The 16811-nt window shown below is 44.8% G+C and overlaps 1 protein-coding gene across 1 annotated transcript in view; it reads right to left on the minus strand.

The window, feature by feature from the left end:
• The window catches only part of LOC138296796 (oocyte zinc finger protein XlCOF6-like), a 69643-nt gene that overhangs the window by 15492 nt on the left and 37340 nt on the right, over nt 1–16811 (minus strand). The window contains exon 2 of the mRNA XM_069236237.1: nt 7441–7549. Within this exon, the coding sequence (XP_069092338.1) occupies nt 7441–7549 (109 nt within the window). The remainder of the gene's footprint in view (nt 1–7440; nt 7550–16811) is intronic.

Below are 16811 nucleotides of genomic sequence, written 5' to 3' on the forward strand. Positions count from 1 at the left end.
CAAAACCCTTCATAGCAGACCTGGCGATCAAGGCAGGCTGTGTGAATGTGTGTGGTGACAAGTTGCAGCCTGACAGAGATCCAGAATAGGCACTCTGGCCCTCATTCTGACCTTGGCGGTCTTTTCGCAAGACCGCTGAGTTACCGCCGCGGTGAAGACCGCCGACCGCGGCGGTGTGCCGCTGTGCGCATTCTGACCGCTGGGAGCGTTCCGCCGGAAAACCGCCAGCAGCCACACTGGCGGTCGGCGGGAAAGTGGAGACTGGTCAACCTCCACCGCCACGCCAGCAGAACACCGCCCACAGAATTACGACCCACATTTCTGTGTGGCGGTCTTCTGTTGGCGGTCACGTCCCTATGGCTCCCGTCGCCTCCCGGAGGACCAACGCACAAGGTAAGTTGATCGTCCGTGAGGGGAGGGGGTGGGGGGGTGTTGTGTGATGTGGGCGTGCATGGGGGTGTGCGTGTGAGTGTGTAGAGGGGGTGTGTGAGTGCGTGTATGCGGGCGGGGGGTGCTGCTGTGTCTATGGGTAATGTGTGCTGTTCGGCAGGTGCGCATGTCGGCATGTATGTGTGCGGGTATGTGTCCCCGTTGTGTATGTGTGTGTAGGGGGTGTGTATATGTGCATGTTGGGGGTGTGTGCATGTCGGGGTACATGTATGTGCATGTCGGGGTGGGGGTGGGGAGGGGGTTCGTACCACCTCTGGGGGGTGGCAGGGGGGTGGAGGGTGTGGGGGGAGGACTCGGGTGGGTAGTGGGGGGTGGGGGAGACCCCTATCAGTGCCAGGGAAGGAATTCCCTGGCCCCGATAGTGCTTACCGCCATGGTTCGCACGGCGGTTCCCGCCCGCAAGAAACCGCGGCGGTAGGCAGGGTCATAATACCCTTGGCGGTCTTGGGACGACCGCCGGGCCGGAGTGCGCAAACTCCAGCCCCGCGGTCATGACCGCCGCGGCGGTCGGAGTGGAGAAGTAGCGGTCGGTCGCGGCGGGGACCGCCGCGGTCAGAATGCCATTTTTAATACCGCCGGTCTGTTCGCGGTCCGACCGCCGTCTCTCCGCCGACCGCCAGGGTCAGAATGAGGGCCTCTGTGTGCTAATGTGGTGGTAGCAGGTTTGGTCCTGGGGGAATAGGTCCTCAACCCTTTTGAAGGCTACTTCTTTGTCATTGCATAGCATATTATAATACAGAGGAATATCCATCTGGACAAGGTCACCTTCTGCACTGTGTTGCCTTTCTTTACACCAGCTAACCAAAAAAAATTGCATCATCAACCCAATGGTCTTTAGTACAATCGATATATAAGCTGAGAATGGACCAACAAAATTGGCCAAATGAGATGGGCAGCTCCTAAAACAGTGCAAGTTGTTTTTTGATCCAGAAAGGCAGCGAGCTTCATTTCTTGGACTCATACTCTCCGATCAATAAGAAGATAGCTAGCAACAATATTGTGTTGGATCTTTTATGAGTCCAATAGGTCGTGAGCGAAGGTTGTGGTATTAGGATGCCCAGTAATGGTTGCTAGCTGAAGAAATTCAACTCACTGTGGTGCAAACGGATGAAAAAGGTTCTGAGGACATTCAGGATTGGCATACAATGGCTAACACACTCTTGGAGGCGGGGTCTGACCTCTCCCTGAGAGGGGCACAACCCTCGGGTGCACCTCTGACACATACTCTTGTATAGGGGATTTGAGACTATGCTACCTATATTATCCATTAATATGGATGAGGTGGATATGGTCAGTAGTAGTTCTTGTCTGCTATTATACACTGCCTTGTCTGACACGGACGATGCCATTTTTGTTTTGTGGCTTGGTATGACTTGAAAATGAACAAAACAAATGCAGTACACAACGTGTTTGTCATATAATACTTGGGGTTACCTTAAGTACTATAAATGAATCTGCAAACATTTGATGAGGTAAATGAACTTGGTGATAGATCAGCATGTTTAGCCTCAATAGTGACTGCAAAAAAAAATAATAACCATTTCAAGTGGTGTACTTTTAAAATAAGAACATTCAAATTAATTACCACCCACTACCTAAATTTATATAGTTGTTTCCACATTTTGGTGGAAGGATGGGGAGCAAAATACTTTGACTTTTGCTTTAACACCCCTCCTTTTTATACGCAGGGAGGGGCTTTGGAAAAGGCTGTTAGTCATGTGTAGATGCCTCTGTTTTTCAGAAACAAATATTTTTCAACTGTTTCGAAAGGTGTCTAGGTCGCTGCCTTTCAGAGCAACATCCCAATATATGTAAGGTACAATATAAGAAGGTACAGAGAATTTATTGCAAATACTCAAGCAAATGGAAATGCACCACACGCCAGAGATGCACCACAACCCAGAAACAGGCACAAATTACGTTTTTACACAAAATGTTGTTGCAATTTAAAAACATTTTTCTTTATTTAGGGCAGGTGTTGTTAAACTTTTGACTTCCTCGGACCAGCATTGAATAATTATTAGAATGCAGGAACACTCATAACATTATTAGTAGAAGCTTGGGAGCCCCAGCCTAACCTATTTCTAGGATTTGGACTTCAAAACAATACACAAAAAATACAAAAAAACAAGTATACACTAAACAACATTTTAAACTTGGAAATATTTTGTTAAATTGACAATCAAATATGAAAAATGTTTTCTTATTTTCAATGTGGCTTCCTTATCTGTATGCACTCTATTCATTTTAATATATGAATTTTAATATTGGAAACACAGTTCCGGGCCCCATGAGTTTGTATCGTGGACCCTAAGAAGCACTGATTTAGGGGAACCATTTAAGAACTTGCAGCATCAAGGGAAGATATATTTTTAGGGTGTACAATAGAAGAATGCTGCTGTATGTGTGTAGTGTAGGCAATACAAGATTTGTGATTAGACATATGATGACAGACAATACAAATTAGCCATTTATTTTGTGCATCTGATAGGAATGTCACTGGGTATTATGACTAATATAATTGTATTGGGGACTAGTACTCTAAATAGGTACAGGAATGCTTAGTCTGTACAATCATCAGAGCTATCAATTGTATTCAGTTTTCTGAATTACTATTAGCTCTTATACCAGGTAAAAGATGGCAACTAATTTCAACCAAAATGAATACTTTTATTATTTTGTTAAATGCGAATGACAAAGGTCCCAGAATGGTACTCTGTAAATCACTGGCCATTCGATAGAAAAGGTAAAGAATTTAATAAAAGATAGTATCCAATACACTGTGGCAATTGAACAAATTTTAAGTGGGTGTTTAAAAAAGACGTACTAGCTCTATTTTACATTGCCAGATACATACGTATGACAGAAACAGCGGCCTGTAGATGATACGTCAGCTTACAAGGGCTGAAAGTAAGGCAAAAGTTTTCCGCAAATCCCTAGACTGGGCAAAGCAAGCAGAGGATAATGGTGTGCTAGCAGCACGTAAGAAGAAACCAGAACACTTATTGGCACAGTCACACTCCAAGCCTAGTCTATCAAGAAACATATTGGGTAATCCATGAAGGATCCTTCTTAGGGAGAGATGTTAATCAGTAACGATCAAAGATTGGAAATTCGGTTAATTATTACCAAATGTTTTAGTACTCCTTATAGATGCTGCTGAATATTTTAATATTAAACTTTTAAGTGCCGGTGTAGACCATTGGCCGACACTGGGGAGGAACTGAAAGGCTCCTCTGGTGCTCTTCACTAGAGGGAGTCCTTTATCTTTTTTCCATGAGGCTGCTTGGGAGCTTCCCGAGCAGGCTGATTGTTTTTTTATTTTATTTTACAATGACGATCAGCAAAAGTGAAAGTAAAACGAGACGATATGCCCGGGAGGGAGGCGGGGAAAGGGTAAAAGGGGGGCAGAAGCCCACTAGGCACCAGAGATATTTAATTATATACAAAGAGGTGAGGGCTTCCCAGCATTGGCATGTTCATGACCCCCAAGTAAATAGGGAAACGTTTACAGTGTTTCTGCCCCCCCTTGAGGGGGAGATTGAGGTAATTAACCCTGATCTGCTACCCCCACTGTATGGCAGTAATATATATTTTTAATAAAACAATGGGGGGTGGTCTTTCCCATGCTAACATCAGGCTCCACCCTCACCTCTCAAACCTCAACAGTCTTTCTACAGGGCTCGAAAAATCCACCGGACTGCTCGCACTGGAGTCTTATTTGATCAGGTCGAGCTATTTTTAATACTTACTCATCCCTTCTGGCGAGTTGACACTGAACAGATGTTTTGTTCAGTTGAAAAGTGGAGGGGCAATAAAAGATGCCTTTAAATCTTCTTCTTGTGTCACATTTGCTCTGTGTTCACAGACAGAGGTCAAAAGTCAGTTTTTCTTACAATTAATTTTCCTTCTGACTGCAGGGTTCCAGGCCTCTTTAAGGTGAACTGTGTGACCTACTGCTTAGAATGTAAAATAAAAGGATATAGGGTGTCAGGTTTTCCATAACACACAACATTTAAATGACTAAGTCAACTATGCAAACATTTCAAAATATATTTCAGTAGTTGCGGAAGTCAGTTTTTATATTTCTGTTTGATGAAAAAATATTTTAATAGAATGAAAACATATCAGTATACTTTACATGTTGATGTGCAAAGGATATGTTTTCTGAAACCCAATTTTCACAGATTGTTAACACACTATATAGTTTTATCATTATATCATTAAAGCTGCAAGTTAGTGGAGAGGTTTTTGGACATTTCTTGGAAGGTTACTGTTTGTAGATGACAATATGTTACCACATCATGGTTTAGTAATATATTTTTTTTAATTGAGTGTTTAAACAAACTTAGAAACATTCCTACCCTGATGGCAATGTTGTTAGTCAACTAAAACAAGTCCTAGATTATGTGGGCTAGACCTCATGGGTATGTGGGGTAGATTCTTGTGATGCATACAGCAAACGTTAGTCTACTTAATCAAACAAGAGGGTTTTTTGTACTGCAGAAATACTGGGCTCACATATTTGAAGGTGCAATCATGTGAGAATTAAGAAAAAGATGACTCTGTAAACTATTTGCCTAGGATCACACAATTTGAGACCCGTTTATGGGTCAAGTAGATTACGCCTAGGTTGAGTAGATTATTTAAGTTACTCGACCTGCAGGACGAGTAACATTTTTATGATTTTTCGAGCCCTGTTCTACTCCCCTGCGAACCAAAGCATCCCATCCCAATGGCAAGCGAGAGGACAATTGATTATTTTGGGTGTTGTTTTTACAGATGGGCCAGGAGAGTGTGGGTAACTCCCAATATCATCCCACTTGCAATAGTGAATGGCTGCACGTTTTGGGCTTGGGTAGGCTGCCACCTGGAAAAACCTACCAGATTCAGACATTTCTGAAATCTAGACATTTGGGGGAGTCCAGGGTGGTGTGCTCCACATGCATCCAACGTTTTCTCACCCACAATGCCCTGCAAACCTCAAACATTGACTAAAAACACACATTTTCCTCGTATTTCTGTGAGGACAACTTCTGGAATCTGTGTGAAGTCTCACCTTTCATACCACACAGCATTCCCCCAAGTCTTGTGATAAAAAATGGTACCTCACTTGTGTGGGTAGGCCAAGAGACCTTGACACAAAAGGCCCTACAGTGCTATATGGTGAGATCAGCAATAGAGTCAGCTGCGGGATTGGGGGGTGAGCTCAGCCACCACCCTTGGAAACCTAACAACCACAGACATTTTTTAAACGTAGACAACCAGGGGAGTCTAGCATGGTGTGCCTTGCATGAATCCCACGAGGTTTTGTTATCCACACTGCCCTGTAAACCTCAAACTTTCTCTGAAATCACACATTTTCACTACATTTCTGAGATGAAAACTTCTGAAATCTGCAAAATTCCTAACACCCAGGATTGCCACACTTGTGGCCATAAAAACGCTGCACCACTTGGGTGGCTGGTCCTAGTGCTAACGACAGGGACGGAGCAAACTGAGGTCAATAGGAGTCTCCTTGCAAGGGCTCCCATTGACCTTGGTTGGATCTGTTCCTGTCTCCGTCACTATGTTTTTATCAGCCCACATAGGGTAATGTTGGGGGGGATTTGGGTAATAATTTTGTGTATTCCTGAAGTTTCCATCACAGAAATGTACAGGGAAACGCGTCATTTCAGGCAAAGTTTGAGGTTGGCATGGCACTGTGGGTAAAAACACCTCAAGGGATCCACACAAGGCACATTACCCAGGACTCCCCTACTTGTCTAGGTTTAAAAAATGTGCAATAGGTTCCTCAAAGTGCCACCTGAGTTAAGACCAAAAATCCACAGCTATCCATGATATTTGTTATTATCAATTGGAGTTAGCTGCATTTGTACCTTCCAAACGTAAGCCAGTGTGTAAGAAAGGGGACATTTTGAAAAATACCCTCTAAATCATATGCTCATACGGCTACCCACAAATTTAGAGATGTACTAATAACCACTGCTCCTAAACGCCAGATCTTGTTCCCAATTTTCAGAAATACATTGACCTTTACATTGATACCTATTTTTCACGCTACATATTTCGCCATAAGAACTGGTCTATACTCAGTACACAATGAACTTGGAATTTTTGTCTAATTCTGAGAAATATGTAACTTTACTGGATCACCCATAGGTTTCACAATGGTTTCCACCACAAACTGGAAGTAGGCTGAAAACACAAAAAATAGGAAAACTGGGCTACCTCTTTGAAAAATGCCAAAACTGTGGTTAAAAAAAAAGTTTTTTTGATTCAGCTCTGCACGCTCCTGAAGGCTGCAAAGATGTTGAATTTAGCACCACAAACTGCTCATTGGTGTCATTTTTATGGTACAACACAGACACTTTTATCCAGAGCACTTTTTCCTATTTTCTCGATCCCCTCTAGGGGAATCCACAAACCCTAGATACCTTTAGAACCCACAGGATATTGGGGGAAAGAAGGACGCTAATTTGGCATGGATACCTTATGCGGACAAAAAGTTATGAAGGTCAGGACACAAACTACCCCAAATAGCCAAAAAAGAGCTCAGCATGTTGCGGGTGGGGCCAGCAGTTAAGGGGGTTAAAGTATACTTGTATGTACTAATTGTTTAACATTGTTCACCAACATGCCACGACCTACCCTAGAACCTTGATGTACCAATCAATGGCTGTCACACTACGCCCACCACTGCAATATATGTGGTCCTGATTCACAAAGCCTTATGCTGTGTAAGCAGTAAATAATAACAGGCAGCAAATGGCAATAACCTGTATTATTGTACAGGGTAATGGCACCACTTTGCAGCTTCGAGGCACTGTTACAATTTAACACATTTAATCAATAAAGCAGATTGAAAAGAGCAGAATATGAGACACTTTAATAAAATTCTAACTACACAACAGAGGGGAAATTAAATCACAAGAACAATCATGACAAGAGATAATCAACTTTTTTAACTTGTTCTTAAATAAGACAGACCTTCCTCCTGTGTGATGAGCTGTATCTCCTCTTCAGTCTTCACGATAATGCGTAGCTCATTGTGCTCCAATGAAAACTCAGGGTCCTCTTTTTCCAATTTAATTTTAATCTGAAATATTATCATTACTGTTACCTCTAAGATGTAGGACATATACAGTTATACCAATAGTACATACAATCTTGTACATTTGTACGATGTGTAGTTTTGAAGAGCAACAGTCAGACCACTTATGTATGAATGCAAGCATGTGGTGATACGGATGTATGTATGTGGTATTTGTCTAGCACAAACCAAACAAAAAGGCAACATAAGGGGTCAGAGGTAAAAGTACAGTCAATGTGTGACTGGTGAGGTAGCTGGTTTCTAGGAGTCTAAATTGAAAGTCAGGCTGCAATATAACAATTTTCAGATTGTGTGATCAGAAATAATTACCAAATACAATTTGGGAATGCCAAGTCTCAAAGGTCATGCAGTGGGTCACTTTCAAAGGGACTAAAAAGGACCTCAATCCAGTGGAGAAACGTCTAGCAGCACAATTTCTGTTGCGGTGGTAGAGTACACGGTCCACAATATTTTTTAAAGTAGAACTTTTGTTGTATGTCTTGTTTTTTCCACAGATATTTCAAGAGATTCCCATACATATCTTTGGCTTTTTCATGAATAAAACACTCTTTCAAATATTCTCAAAATATATAGTTTGAGGATTCCTGGACCACAAACCTGTGCTCTAGGACAGGCTGGACTTTTGTTCAGCTCAGTTTTCCATGGTTCATGTCTATCAAACGTAAGGACAACTGAGATGACAACATTTTGTCTCTATCCTTAATTTCCCTTCTTTGACATTTGGCCTGGAGATTTTTGTTTGACAGACTTTCCCAAAGTTATCTTCTAAACTGATCTGAAGTCAGAAGGAAGTCAGCTGCCTCGGAGTTTGCACGGATGGGACATGGGAAGGTGATCAGTGGCTGCAGCCCTTAATGGAGCAGGGCATCAAAACTGCTTTTAAGTATCAGGAGGCAGCATTTTTCATCTGAGTTTCTAGGCTTCTGTGTAAAGAGAGTAGTGAAGTTCTGACTTTTAAATGGAAGTGGACCGAATCAGGATCACCTGAGAGGAGCGTTTGCTTTGGGAGGAAGACTATTTGCACCAGTTTTTGAAGCTATGTATAGAGACTGGGTTCATCTCAGATGCCACTGAAAAGGTTTTGTGGAAAGGCACAACATGAACTAAGCAAGCCTTCAGAAATTAATTTGGTGTGAACTGCAAAACCATTTATTGGATGTTGTTTTTTACTTTTTCTACTGAGGATAAGCCTACCCCTACATATGCATAGGACTGTTCTAATAAACTCGATACAGTTCACTGATACCATAAGACCTTTTTTTGTTGATGGAGAACCACACGCAGCAATACAGACTGTAGGGTGAAATAGCTGTTCTTTAGGGGTTCAGGTGTTAATCACCCACTTTTTTATTATGGGAAAAAACGTATGCCTTTACTGTAAAAGTAGGACTTTACCACAACATTGCCTCGGTGAACACTAATGACAGGCCAAGGGGAGAAAAGCAAACTGGGAATGCTCCTGAACCACCCCAAATCTCTAATGAAGATTTTTTAAGGTGACCATCTTGAAACACCATCAGGTCTTCTGCAAAAAAGCAGGGATTACTCTAAATGAACTATCTGAAAGACTAGTCTAAGGTAATCTCACGCTAATGTGCCAAATAATTCACAACGTGACCCACTGCAGTTATATCATAGCAAATCTAGATCAAATCTTCCATGTCCTACAGTAGCTAGCATAGAGGAAGATGAAACTTGCTGCTGGTGGCAGTCTCCAAATGCTCCTTTGCCTCTGTAGTGGTTAAAGAATGGATGATGTGATGGCTGTTTGCTGATACAACCATATGAACTGATTTAGTCATAGAACTTGTTTTAATGCTGGAGAAACTGGCATGACCGAGAGGCCATATCAACAGCGAAGTTGGTAGTTCTGCTGTGCTCCAACTTTTTAAATAAACTTTCCAGTTTCACCAAAAACAGTTGCTTCTCAGAAAAAGTAATGTTAAAGAACCTAACATAGAGGTTTGGAGAAACTTCTGTGTAGGACACCTAAGCATGCCTTCTCAGGATCATTCTTGATCGACAGAGCATATCAGACGTCTACCATATTGAAACCTGGACACATTCTTACCATCTTTTGTAAGTGGCATAGTCAATTATGCTTCACGCTGGGGATGTGGCTTTGGTGCTGGTGGTCGGAGATTATTGCCGGGTGAGGAGGGGCCGACCCATGTAGGCTGGAGCAACGAGGCTTGTGCGCTGCAGTCTGGTGACAACGAGAAGAGCAATACCGAAGTCAATAGAAACGCTCCAGGCCAGACCGAAGGAGGACAGCACAGGTACTGAGCCCATTACTAACCAGATGTTCATCTTTTTCCTGCCTCCTCCCTCTCCAAAAGGAATTAAAGGAACTGCACTGAACAGGAGCCCGGCTGCTGCTGCTGACTACCAAGGGTGACGGGGCACGATGAAGGAGCCAGTCAAGGGAGAGGCGCCTCAGGTGGTAACGTGGAAGGGGACTAATATACCCACTATCTTATACCTCAAGGGAACGGTGCCTATAAGCAGAAGTGTGACAGTGGGGCGCAGAACAAGCAAGAATAATGCTGCAAACTGTCATTTCTGACAGGCGGGGGGACACAGTGGATGGGAAACTGGGGGACGATTACCCTCACCCTTTTCCTCCCCATACACAGAACTGCACAGATGTGCGAAGCTTAAAGCTAAAGTGTGCGCTTATTGAGGACGGGTACTGACATAATACCTGGGGAGACACTGTGCGGAGTACCTAGGCTGTTGGACTGAGTTGAAGATTCTGCCCTAATTTGGCTGAAGGTAAATTAAAGCACTGCACTGCCTCAGCTTGGGCCGGTACTGGGGCAGGATCTCCCAACGCGTGCGGACTCCACGGTTCACCTCTCCCTGAGGCTGGTGCTCATTGGTGGCCCGCAGCCAGAGAGGCGCACATGGTAAATAAGATGGGCAAGCTACGCCCGGTGACAGGAGGCTTCTCCGATGCAAAAGTGGAAGCTAATGGAGAAAACCGAGCACACAGACTGAAGAATGCACATCCCTGGTCTCACACACAGCAACTATCCTAGAAGCTATTAGAGACACAAAGACCTCTTTAGAAACAAAGATTGTGGCAATGGTGAGTGAGGCAGCATTACTGAGGGACGACCACAAAAGCTTGCTGATCGTGTTAAGGAGAAGGAAGACCAACTGGGCAGCATACTGGTGCGCATGAATGAACTTCCATTAAGATTCTCAGCTATGGAGAAAGAAGTAAAATTGCGGATAAACAGGTTGGAAGATACAGAAGGACGATCTTGCCACCACAATATAAGGTTTGCTGCAGTGCTGGAAAGAGCGGAGGGCCCTAACACAGAATTATTAGTGTAAGAGTGGCTGGAAAAAACAGTCCTGCCATATCCATCGCCGCCAAGGGCGGACCCACACCCAATGATACCGTGATTAATGAATTCAGAGATCAAGATGTTATTCTGTTACTCTACAAGCGTCAAGAAACATGGACCCTGGATGATATATGGACTACACAACTACACAAACTAAGTCCAACGACAACGGGGAGCATATGCGCCAGTGAAAAAGGTGCTGCGCCATTTAGATCTTAAATACATGCTTCTATTTCCAGCAAAACTCAGGATAGTCCATGGAGGCAAAGCCCACTTCATGATGTCTGCACAGAACGCATGGACATAGCTGGAGAAGCAGGGTCTCTGGTTGGGTCCATCACAGGACAAACTGAGAGATGATGACGGGTGCCTGCAAAGCGTCGCTGCAACATGAAAGTTGCTTACTCCCCGACGAAAGCACAGGTAAAAGCAGCCCAAGAAAAGACATTACAGGAGATCAAGCAACATAGTGGCATCCTGGATAACAACAGGTGGCATTGCCTATGATCTGAGGGAGAGGGCGGCGGCTTTGAACAAAGATAGAACAAGAAACATTAGAGGAACAACTGCTGCACATCACGCCTAAACATTTGGTGTAGAAGTGTTGCACCGGCAGCGACTAAGCGATACGACAATGCCAAGCTCTGGGGCCTTGAGAGGCTGAGGATTGATGCGGCTCATTGAACTGATTGAGACTGTCTGAGAACAATCACAGTCAAAGTAACAGTTATGCCTGGGAGGCCTCTGGTTATGCGCCAGCGACTGAAGCAACCAACAATCTAGACTTGTTAAGACTTGGGATTCACAAGTATCGCAAGTTGAGGGTGGTGGTCATTTTTAGAATCACCCCACACTAAAGTAGGGAGGGGTTAGTTTTGGGGATAGCTTACAACACCTTGATATGTCAAAATGAGAGACGCTTGGGACACCCACTTACAGGAGATAGGCCTACTCCTGAAGCAGAAGACAGAAACCTACCATGACTAATACCCAGAGATTAACGTTGTTGACATGGAATAGAGTGAAGAGAAGTCTGGTCCTCAAGACACTGGGCAGATACAAGCCTGATGCAGTGTTTCTACTGGAAATGCACCTCCTTGACAGCCAACATTGCAGCAAGGGCCAAACACAAAGTGGCAGGCTACTCTCTATACACATCCGGTTCCAGGGATGTGTTCTTCCTCATTCGGAAAGTGGTGCTGTTTCATGTCATACTTACATGGATGGGTACACAGGGCACCTACTTTGCGATACTAGAGGAATAGGAGAGCGAACACATGTTGCTGATTAAAGTCTACGCCACATCCCCCACCCCCGGACTGCCAACAGGCAACGTTACAGAAAATAGGGACCATACTGATAGACGCCCCTTCGGCACTAACAGTGATAGGTGGGGATTTCAATCTTACACTAAACACACACCTGGACAGACACAGCAAGAGAACAGAAGGAGAAATGACCAGGGAAATATTAGAACGCTTTGTGCAAGAGCTTGGGCTGTGTGATATATGGCGATCTCTAGGGGTACCCGTTTTACTCAGGAGCACTCAACATGCATTCACGACTTGACTGTTTTTTCCACCCCAGGCCATTCACTACTGAGGTTCAGTGAGACAGAATATCTGACCCGCAGAATTAGTGACCACTCACCTCTGTGAGTGATGCTGCCCATAAATGTGAGGGAACCACAGGGAGACTGGCGGATGGAGATGTAGCAGCCCTCGAACGCCTAGGAAATCAAAACAATGAGTAAAGCCACTAAGCAATATTTTGTGAAAAAAAGGCTCTGTGCAGAGTCCTGTGACACTTTGGGAAGCATATAAGGCGACAATTAGAGGGGGTCATTGTTACTTGCAAAATAGGGGATACAAGAGACTGACGTCGTAGACTAGCTACATGGGAAAGGGAACTCATTCAATTGGAGAGGGGCTATGTGATATCCCCTGTGCCAATCGTTAAAAAGAGATTGAACTAAAGCAAGCGAAGTTTCACCATGAGGGCAAAACAAGTTATTAGGCAAAACAAAAAAATGGTTTACAAAGTCGGAAATAAGTCAGGCAAATTACTAGCCTGGATAGGAAGCAAAGAGAGAGTTTGGCAGTCAGGGCAACTGCAGGTAGACATGGGAGAGTGGTGACTGACAGTCCTAGCATAGCGGAAACACACTGTATAAGGTGCAGATGCATGCCCCGGAGGAGGAGATATTGTTTTTATAAATTACTATCCATGAGGCGGTCGGAACCACAACACACAGAGGGGTTAGAAACTGATTTAACATTGAGGAGATGGTTTTAGCAATGAGATGCAATCGGGCAAGACACCGGGCCCGAATGGGTCCCCAGTTGGGTTGTTTTGTAAGCTTTCCAGGTGTACAGGAGCACCGCTACACACTGTTTTTCAAGCTGCACTTAAGAAAAATAGACTACCAGAGGATATGCAGCTGGCTACGATTGTGCTCATACCCAAGACAAGAAAGCCCAAGGAACAATGTGCTTCATACCGGTTGACTTCACTCCTGAACACAAATATTAAGAGCCTAGCCAAGGTCCTTGCTAACCGACTAAGAAGGGTGGTGACTGATCTGGTACATCTGGACCAGAATAGGTTCATGCCTGGCCGTTCAACTAGGCTCAATCTGAGGCGACTGCACAATAATTTGGCAATGACTGGGGGCTCACCTGTGGGGTGAGTGAATGCCTCATTTGATGTGAGTAAAGCCTTTGACGCTGTGGCATGGCCATACCTCTTCAGAGTGCTGGCCATGATGGGATTCGGACCACAATTCCTTAGGTGGGTCAAACTGCTCTACAATAGGCCGACAGCCAGGGTGAAAGTGAAAGGTTACAATTCATGGCCGTTTAACATATAGAGGAGCAACTGTCAGGGGTGCCCTCTGTCGCCAATGTTGTTTGCTCTTGCCATAGAAGTTCTGGCAGAGTGAGTACGTGTGGAGGTGAAGATCTGGGGTTGGCCAGGAAACAGCAGGTGGAATGAACGTATTTCATTGTATGTAGACGATATCCTGTTCTACCTATCCAACATTACCCTGACAAAGATTTTTCACATCTTTGGGAGTTACTCTGGTTTCGCTATTAACTGGGACAAATCCCTACTGTTCCGGACAGGAGGCTGGAAGATGGAGAAAACAGCAGCGTAATCATTAAGAATAGAGACCACCCAATTTAAATATCTAGGAATCTGGATTACTCATACCCCAGGTATACACTATGAGGCGAGCATAGGCCCCCATGCTAAAACAACTGGAGGTGGATGTAAAACACTGGTGGGCGCTGCCGCTCTTGACGCTTGGGAAGGCGACGCTGTATAAGAAGATATCACCCCCCAGGCTGCTGCATATACTGCAAAATAGTCCCTACAAAATGCCAGAAGAACGAGTTACTTACCTTCGGTAACGACTTTTCTGGTGGATACATTAGCTACCTGTGGATTCCTCACCTCATGAATACTCCCATGGCGCCAGCATTTGACGGAAATCTTCTTACTAGTCTCTGCACGTCGACGAGGACGTCACTGTCGCCCACGCGACGCCGTCTGACGTCATACAGGCAATAAGAGGTCCTCGACGACGTGCGGACGTCAGTACCAATCATTTTTTACGTGCATGAGAACAACCAGGCAATGCAATGAAAGAGCAAGGCAACATCCATTATATTGTAAAAATACACCACATTGTATGAATAACTGTAAATCTTTTTATGTACATATATATATATATAAAACTCTCTCTTTTAAAATATATACACACACCAAGTATATACATAAAGATATATACATATATACATATATATATATAAATATATTATATATACATCTATTGCACCCTCAAAGACCAAGAGGAGCGCACTCAAGGATTACTTGGTAAGACCAGAAAGGCAACGGGGAGGCGGGTGGGACCGTGAGGAATCCACAGGTAGCTAATGTATCCACCAGAAAAGTCGTTACCGAAGGTAAGTAACTCGTTCTTCTGATGGATACAACTACCTGTGGATTCCTCACCTCATGAATAGAGTCCCAAAGCAGTACCACGCCCGGCGGTGGGTGCCTAAATGGTCAAACCAAGAAATCCTGCAGCACTGACCGTGCAAAATGGCCGTCCCTTCTAACCTCAGAATCCAAACAGTAATGTTTTGCAAAAGTGTGAAGGGACGACCAAGTTGCGGCCTTGCAGATGTCGACCACAGGAACACCTCTGGCCAAGGCCGAAGTGGCCGACTTAGCTCTGGTGGAATGAGCTCTAATGCCCTCAGGAGGATCCTTCTTTGCCAAAGAGTAACATATTTTAATGCAAAGAACAACCCACCTGGATAGTGTTCTCTTGTGGACTGCCTTTCCTCTCCTCTTGCCCACGTATCCAATAAACAGCTGATCCTCCAGCCTGAAATCCTTTGTTCTATCGATAAAGAAGCTCAACGCTCTCTTTGGGTCCAGACGGTGCAGTCTTTCTTCCTCTTTGGAAGGATGAGGCGGAGGATAGAACGTGGACAAAGTAATTGCCTGAGCCAAATGGAAGGGTGAAACAACCTTCGGGAGGAAAGCAGCCTTGGTCCTCAACACCACCTTATCCCCATAAAAAGTTGTATAAGGGGGTTTTACTGATAAGGCCTGCAACTCACTCACTCTCCTTGCTGATGTTATAGCTATCAGGAAGACTGTTTTTAAAACCAAATACCTCAAGGGGCAAGAATGCATAGGTTCAAAAGGGGACCCCATAAGGAAAGTCAGGACTAAGGACAAATCCCATTGCGGCATAACGAATGGCTTTGGAGGATATTGATTTAGAAGACCTTTCAAGAATCTGATAACAATAGGGGATTTAAATAAAGATGGTTGGTCTGGAAGACATAAGAAGGCTGACAAGGCCGATAAATAACCTTTAATGGTAGCCACTGCACAACCTTTTTGCGCCAGAGATAGAGCAAAAGACAAAACGTCCGATAGATGAGCATGCAAAGGATCAATCTGCCTCTCTCCACACCACGCAACAAATTTAGACCACCTATTAGCGTAGATAGATTTAGTGGAGTGTCGCCTGGCCGCTAATATAACATCCACTACCTCAGGCGGGAGAGAGAAGGAACTCAGGTTGCCCCGTTCAATCTCCAGGCATGTAGGTGCAGACTCTGGAGGTTGGGGTGTAGAACCTGCCCCTGCGACTGCGAGAGGAGGTCTGCCCTGAAAGGGAGACGGAGCGGCGGGCACATTGAGAGTTGGAGAAGGTCGGAGTACCACACCCTCCTTGGCCAATCCGGAGCTATTAAGATTACTAGAGCCCGGTCTTGGCGAATCTTCCTCAATACTCGAGGAATCAAGGGTATGGGAGGAAACGCGTAAAGCAACTGGCCGCACCAGGTCATTTGAAACGCGTCCCCCAACGCTTCCTGCATCGGATACTGAAGGCTGCAGAACAACGGACAATGCGCGTTCTCTCGAGTGGCGAACAGATCTACCCGAGGAAACCCCCACCTCTGGAAGATTAAACGGACTTGATCTGGATGGAGACGCCACTCGTGGTCTGCCGAGAAGCGGCGACTGAGACTGTCCGCACGCACGTTCAAAACTCCGGCCAGATGGTTTGCTATCAAGCAAATCCGATGGTCCTTTGCCCAGGACCATAGTCGAAGAGCTTCTCTGCAGAGAAGGTACGACCCCACTCCTCCCTGCTTGTTTATGTACCACATCGTGGTAGTATTGTCCGTTAGGACCTGTACCGACTGACCACGAAGGGAAGGGAGGAAGGCCTTGAGAGCCAGACGTACAGCCCGTAATTCTAACAGATTGATGTGAAAAATCTGTTCCTCTGGAGACCAAAGACCTTTGATCTCCAGATCCCCCAGATGAGCTCCCCACCCTAGAGTGGAAGCATCCGTTAT

This window comes from Pleurodeles waltl, chromosome 5 (assembly GCF_031143425.1).
Source record: "Pleurodeles waltl isolate 20211129_DDA chromosome 5, aPleWal1.hap1.20221129, whole genome shotgun sequence".
Classification (NCBI taxonomy): domain Eukaryota; kingdom Metazoa; phylum Chordata; class Amphibia; order Caudata; family Salamandridae; genus Pleurodeles; species Pleurodeles waltl.